The 7,544-nt window shown below is 33.2% G+C and overlaps 1 protein-coding gene across 1 annotated transcript in view; it reads right to left on the minus strand.

Moving 5' to 3' along the window:
* Positions 1-705: 705 nt before the first annotated feature.
* CCDC34 (coiled-coil domain containing 34) overlaps positions 706-7,544 on the minus strand; it is a 24,486-nt gene continuing 17,647 nt past the window's right edge. The window contains exons 4-6 of the mRNA XM_011964711.1: positions 3,595-3,753; positions 2,882-3,023; positions 706-1,226 (exon numbers count right to left, since the gene is read on the minus strand). Coding sequence (XP_011820101.1) covers positions 1,012-1,226; positions 2,882-3,023; positions 3,595-3,753 — 516 coding nt within the window. The 3' untranslated portion in view covers positions 706-1,011. The remainder of the gene's footprint in view (positions 1,227-2,881; positions 3,024-3,594; positions 3,754-7,544) is intronic.

Below are 7,544 nucleotides of genomic sequence, written 5' to 3' on the forward strand. Positions count from 1 at the left end.
TTACTTAGAAGGCTGGGGCAGGAGAATCACTTGAACCTGAGAGGCAGAGATTGCGGTGAGCCGAGATCACGCCACTGCACTCCAGCCTGTGCAACAGAGCAAGACTCCATCAAAAAAAAAAAAAAATTTCCTTTGGAAATCCCAACCCTGATTTATTTGTAACAAAACATGCCTTCAGTTAGTTAAAAATATCCCAGGCTGGGCAACATAGGAAGACCCTATCTCTGCCAAAAAAAAAAAAGAAAAGAAAAATTGCTGTACCTGGTGGCATGCTCCTGTGATTTCAGCTACTCAGGAGGCTGAGGTAAGAGGATCATTTGAGCCCATGAGTTCAAGGTTACAGTAAGCCACTATCACCCTGGGCAACAGAGCCAGAGGGAGACCCTGTCTCAAAATAAATAATTAAATTACTATAATATAAATAAAATTAAAATATCTACACAGGGAAAAATATGCCAAAACCCATCAGCAAAGACTGTTTTTGATTACTCTAGGGTGCTAACCCACTTAAATTCTAAACCACCATCCCTTAAACTTCTTTTTCTATTTCCTTTTTTTTTGCTTTAAATTCTTCTAAGGCTTACTCAAGCATGCAGTTTAGAGGTGCTTGTTTTGAACAAATTAATCTTAACAAATTAATCTAATCATAAGATTAGTTACATTTACATTCATAAATGTAAACTAGTAACAGAGTATAAAACACTAAAGAAAAACTGTTAATTTTATTGGTATTACAGTATATTTTTAATACAAGCTAAATATAAACACAATTCTTACATATTCAGCCACTTATTCTGCAAAACAACATGACAAGATCAACCTTGAAAAGTTCATAAAAACCAAAATCCAGAAAATATCTTCCTCAACTCTAAGGACTCCATATACAAGTGCAAAAATTGCTATTTGTCAATAATCACATTAAGTGTTGAGTTATTGACTGAGCAGTAAAAAACAATTTCTGACTTTTAAATTAAATAGCTCCAGATAAAAGCATGTTATTTTCCACATATGCTATCTTTGTATTCTGCACAGAGTTCCAAGGCAAAGATTGCTTCTGGCTTTATGAATTACCAGAGATGATGATTTGTGTGGCTGACTTATCACAGGTCTTTTACTCTTCCTTCCTGAGAGATCCTTAGCTTCTTTGGGAGGTGGCATATGAATTGGTTTCCACGGAATTGGATTATAAAAGGCTGGTTCTGGATAGGAATTTCCACTGTAAAAACCTAAAATTATTGAAAAATCAGATCAAAACAAGGAAAAACTTCTTGACATCAAAGAAGCCACTTAAAACTTCTAGAAAAATGTTAAAATGTCAAGTGGACAAATTATCACTAACAAGCCAATGTGATTTATTTAAAACTTAAATTCCTTGATATTTTCAAAGAAGTAACACTTTCCAAATACAGTAAATATTAGTTAAAATTAAAACATAAATGATAATTCTAAGAATCCAAATAACATTAGTGTTAAAACCTATGTAAATGCAAACTCCTATAAAATTTTTACTAAGAAATTAATTTTACAATCCTTAAATTGAACAAAACTTTCATTTTCTTAACTCAGTCTGGGAAACCACTGATTGTGTACTAGCTTCCTCTTGTCAGATAATGAAGTTTACAGAAAAACATTTATTTTTCATATGAAGTTATAGTAAATCAAGATTCTTGTTTAGAATCACAGAAATTCTGAATCAGTGTCAATAAGATTTCACAATATCACTGTAATTGTGTTATGAGTTATGGAGCATTCTTTTGCTAATGTATATGAAATGTTTAAAGTACTGTGATGTCTGACATCTAATAAGCACATTTGAAGGAAGAACATTTTACAAATCATCTCCACATCCTTCAGTCACTACTGGCACAAAAATTCCTTTATTTCATAATTTATAAAAATGATATCAGCATAAAGAATAAAGAAACTTAAGTACAACATTTGCAGACAAATATGCTGCTTGTTAGAATTAAACTCATTAAAAATGCCAAAAATTAATAAAATAATCCATTATTTTAGTAATTAACTTCTAGTCAATATGTTTAGTATTCCCACCTAAACTTTTAACTTTACTACTCAATTACTGGGTTAAAGCCACTGCTTATTACTCTTTTTTTCAAGCAAGAAACAAAAAGGAGCAGGCCATGCTCAGTAGCTAAAACAGATGACCTTCGTGACATATGAGAGAGGCCTAATCCTGACAGCAGGAATGTGTCTTTCAGACACTGGCAACCCACTTTGCATAGATATGTCAACACTCACTTCACCAAGATGGTCAAAACAAAGTCTGGAATATGTTCTATTGTGTGAACAAAACAGAATGGGAGTATTTTAATAATAAATCACTTAAACAAGTGAAGGCAGCTGTCAGCAAGGTATGAACTTCCAACATGAAGCACAAAGAAAAACATGCACTGCCCTTTATAATCAGACCAAGACTAAAGGCCAGTCGGTTTTGTGTCTGGTTCATGTGCTGTCTAGTATTCTACCTAACACAAAGAATGTGCCAAGGACACGGGAGGCTCTGCCTTAGAGAGGGTTAGAAAGAGAGGAGGCAAAACGACCCCTTAAAATATATCCTGATTAAGGCTTTATCATTGAAAAAGTATAAGAGAACATTATTTATTTCTTAATGTTAGGAATCATTACTTTAAAGCATAAGTTTGCAGTTTTGTAACTATTGCTTTTAAGAAATACAAATGTGGAGAATGACAGTACATTTGTAGCATCTCCATAGGAACATGGTATGTTTATAATATAATCTTCCAGAAAATAGTAATTTGAAAGAAAAATAATTTTTACACATTTCTATTTCTGTCAAAAAGAGTATAATATTTGCTTCTGCAAACCATATTTATGTAAGCCACACAACATAAAAACCAACCTGTAAGTTTTCCATTGGCATAACCATAGCTCTTTGCAGCTGGACGAGGTTTATGTTTCGCATTTTCTAACCATTCCTGAAACTTTTTTTCTGCTATTTCCTTTTTCTCCTGTAATTCAGCTTGCTGTTGTTTTTCTTTTTCCTTAAAATGACAAGACCAAAATATTTCCAGGGATATTCTGTAACTATATATTCCATTCAAATTCTACTGATTTTTTTTTTTTTTTCTCCAGTAGCTTTCTACCTCCAAAGGCTTACTGGCCATAATACTGAATCATATTTTTATAATATGAGTAGAATATTGAACATGATCAGGGATATACGTTAAGGTGTCCAGCTCTGAAAAACAGTAAGACATCAAACCCACAAAGAAAAAACTATTTGCTGTTTTCAAAGAATAGTAATTTATAAAATGGTAGTAAGACTTCCCATAAAGTGCATTGAAAAATATTCAAAAGGAATAACAGCAACAAGTTTTAAACTTGACTAAAATAATATCAACAGGCTTACTATTTCTCAACTTAAGAAAACTACAAATGCATATTCATTTTTGAAACTTAAACACAGCATAACAGGATAAACTGGGATAGCTTCACGCATTTATTTTATGCTAAGCTAGTGCCAATTTTCTATTAGATACTTTTTCTAAGATGTAGTTGACACATATGAACACCAAAGTTATGTATTCTAACTGGTCACTTTAATAAAAATACCTTTTCTTTCTTCTTCCTCTCACATTCTTCAGCATTTTTTTTCTTTAACCATTCTTGATATTTTTCTTTTGCTTTTTCTTGTAAGTATTCTTTCTCCAGTTCCTTTGCTGTTTTTTCTTCCATTTCTTTATTAATTTTTTGTTCTCTTTCTTTTCTTTTCTTAAATAAAAATAGATAAATGTTAATTGTAATACCAGTAATGATCCTCATCTAAGGAAAAACTGTTGTATCCAGCAATTTTCTAAACTAAAATAGACATGGTATCATGACAGCTGGCACAACATGGTTTATAAAAATATATAACATACCTGCAATTAACAGTTCAATGTCAGTCTCCCTGCTGAGCTATCAGTTTCATGAGGTCAGTGACAAAGATCTTGCTCACCAATATCCACTCAGAGCCTGGGGCAGTACTGAGTGAACAGCAGGTGTTTGATATGGTTTGGCTGTGTCTCCACCCAAATATCATCTTTGAGGGACCTGGTGGGAGGTAACTGAATCATAGGGGCAATTCTTTCCCATGCTGTTCTCACGATGGTGAATAAGTCTCATAAGATCTGATGGTTTTAAAAAAAGGAGTTCCCCTGCACAAGCTCTCTCTGTTTGCCTGCTGCCATCCATGTAAGACGTGACTTGCTCCTCCTTGCCTTCTGCCATGATTATGAGGCTTCCCCAGCCACACGGAATTGTAAGTCCAATTAAACCTCTTTCTTTTGTAAATTTCCCAGTCTCAGGTATGTCTTTATCAGTAGCATGAAAACAGACTAATAGAGTGTTCAATCAAAATTTGTTGAATAAATAACAGTGAATAAAAATTACAATCTGTTAGACTGTCTGAATCTTAGCATTTTTTAATGGATATTTACTCTCATTCTAAAACAGGGGCTATATATATACACACACAATTTATATATATATGTCAAAAAAATCAAAATATATGTATATATACATATATTTATATAATATACATATACATATAAATTTTTATATATATAAATACACACACATATTTCCAGGACAGTTTGTCAGTATTAGTATTTGCATAAATCTTTGCCATCGGTGAATTAAGAGAGGAGAAATGAATAATGCTCATTAAACACTGTATGTAAGGGCACATCCAGACAAATCTCTGGCTATATAATTCTTCCATAGACCAGAGGGTGGCAAACTAAGGACTGCCAGTCACATCTGGTCCACCATCCACCTGTATTCCTAGATGAAGTTTTATAGGAATGTGGCCACACTCATTTGTTTACATATTTATTGTTTATAGTTGCTTTTGCACTATCATAGCAAAGCTGAATGGCTGCAACAGGGATTGCAGGACCCCAAAAGTTTAAAATATTAATTAACTGGCCCTTTATAGAAAAAAAAATATTGATCCTTGATACAGATTATAACTCAGTATTTTTTCCTCCTTATTTAAAAGATAATCTGCCAACACAGCTAAATTCTAAATAACCAATGACATAGCTAGTCTTCTTTATCAAAGGTTTGGAAACAAATCTGCAAGGCATAAAAAGTATATGCAAAATAAATGCCATACATATCACCCAGGCAAATAATTATGAGCCAAGAAAAGAAATTTTTCCCTTGAAAGCAGCTAATAGAATACATTAATATAAGCAATTCAATTAAGACTCAACCAACAAACATCAGTTATAGACAAGGTATGTCTAGGGCTGTGCAGGAAAAGACAAGTCTTAAAAATCAAAGCTCAGGATGGGCGCGGTGGCTCATGCCTGTAATCCCAGCACTTTGGGAGGCCAAGGCAGGTGGAACACCTGAGGCCAGGAGTTCGAGCCCAGGCTGGCTAACATGGTGAAACCCCATCTCTACTAAAAATACAAAAAATTAGCTCGGCGTGGTGGCGCACGCCTATAATCTCAGCTACTTGGGAGGCTGAGGCAGGAGAATTGCTTGAACCCAGGAGGCGGAGGTTGCACTTAGCCGAGATCGTGCCATTGAACTCCAGCCTGGGAGACAGAGCATGACTCCATCTCAAAAAAAAAACAAAAAAATCTCAAGTAATTCCCCCAAGTAGTATCAAAGCTGCTGTATTTCCTTCTTGCTGGGCAGCCAATAGCTGTGAAACAGAATCTTTTCATGCTGAGAACTCAATAGCCATTGGAACAATACTGGATTTTAACTACTTCAAACTGTCAGAAGATCTACAAATTGAAAAGGACCTTAGAGCATATCTTGCTTAATTTCCATGTGACTCATGACTGTCCTCCACAACTTTACCTACAAGGAATCAACCAGTTCTTACATTGTTTTTAATTATAGCAGCTGACATTTATTGAGTGCTAACTATGCCTGTTACCATTCTACGTACTTTATTTGTACACACTCTCAATTAATTCTTACAATAATGATGTGAGGTAGATACTATTATTATCCCATTTTACAAAGGAGGAAACTAAGGCACATGGAGGGTAATTTGCCTAAGGTCATAGAGACGGTGAGTGGCAGATCACTACAGACATCATACAGAAATCAAAATGGGAGAACCCTAAAAACAATTTTATGCCAATAAATTCAATATTTTAAATGAAATGTCAAAATTCCTTAAAATATGTCACTTCCCAAAACTAATTTGAGAAAAAGTAGTGTCTGAATAATCCTCTACTTATAAAAACAATTCAAAATTAAAAACTTTCCTACAAAAATTCCAGTCACTGAAAGCTTCACTAGTAGATTCTATTACACAGTTAAAGATATTCCATATTTTAATATAAAATATTATTGTGGCATATCTTAATAGTATCAAATCCTAAAAAAATGATTTTAGAATATAGAGAAAAAGTAAACACATTAAAGCTCATTTTAAGAGTCCAGCATTATTCTGATATCAAAACCAGGCATGGAAATTACAAGGTAATATCAGAAACGTTCCATAGGAGTGTGGCTAGAAAAAAATATATATGTTATAAACATACATGTTATAAACATATGTATGTTACATACATGTTATAAACATATGTATGTTAATGTTATAGACATGTATGTTAATGTTATAAACGTATGTATGTTATATATATGTATATATAAAAAATATATATTATATATCAGGAACAAGGCAAGGTAACTGCCCTCATCAGTAAAAACATGAAATATTGAGAAATATATTAACAAAAGATAATACTGCTATACATTGAAAACTAAAAAACACTGCTGGGAGAAATTAAAGAAGACATAAATAACTGGAAAGAAAAACCATGTTTATAGATTTAAACTTTGATATTATTAAGATAGCAATTTTCTCCAAAATGATCTATGTATTTATATTTAGCAGAATCCCAATAGTGTCAAGCACTATTAGAACCGGCATTATTAGGGAAACTGATAAGCTGATTCTAAACTGTATATGGAAAGATGCAGGGCAACTAAAACAAGTTTGAAAAAGAATTAAAGACCTGGAGGATTTACACTATCTGATTTCAACAATAATAAAATCAGAACTATAAAACTATAGTAACAAGTTAGTGTGGTACTGCACAGGATATAAATCAATAGAATAGAATAGAATCCAGAAACAGACCTATAAATATATGGTCAACTGATTTTAGACAAAGGTGCCAAAGTACTTTAATAGGGAAAAGATTATCTCGTCAATATTGTTAGGACAATTGGATATCCACATGCAAATAAATGAATCTTGACGTTTAATGCATACCATACATTAAAATTAAACTGAAATAGACATATAGGTAAAGCTAAAGCTATAAAGCTTCTGGAAGGAAATAGTGGAGAGTACTTTTACCCTCTTGTGGTGGGCAAACATTTCTTAAATAGAACGCAAAAAACCACCAACTATTTTAAAAACTGAAATATGGAAATTCATCAAAATTTAAAACTGCTCTTTAAAAAATATCATTAATCGCCGGGCGTGGTGGCTCACGCTTGTAATCTCAGCACTTTGGGAGGCCGAGGCAGGTGGATCACCT

Source organism: Mandrillus leucophaeus, unplaced genomic scaffold, assembly GCF_000951045.1.
Source record: "Mandrillus leucophaeus isolate KB7577 unplaced genomic scaffold, Mleu.le_1.0 Scaffold700, whole genome shotgun sequence".
Classification (NCBI taxonomy): domain Eukaryota; kingdom Metazoa; phylum Chordata; class Mammalia; order Primates; family Cercopithecidae; genus Mandrillus; species Mandrillus leucophaeus.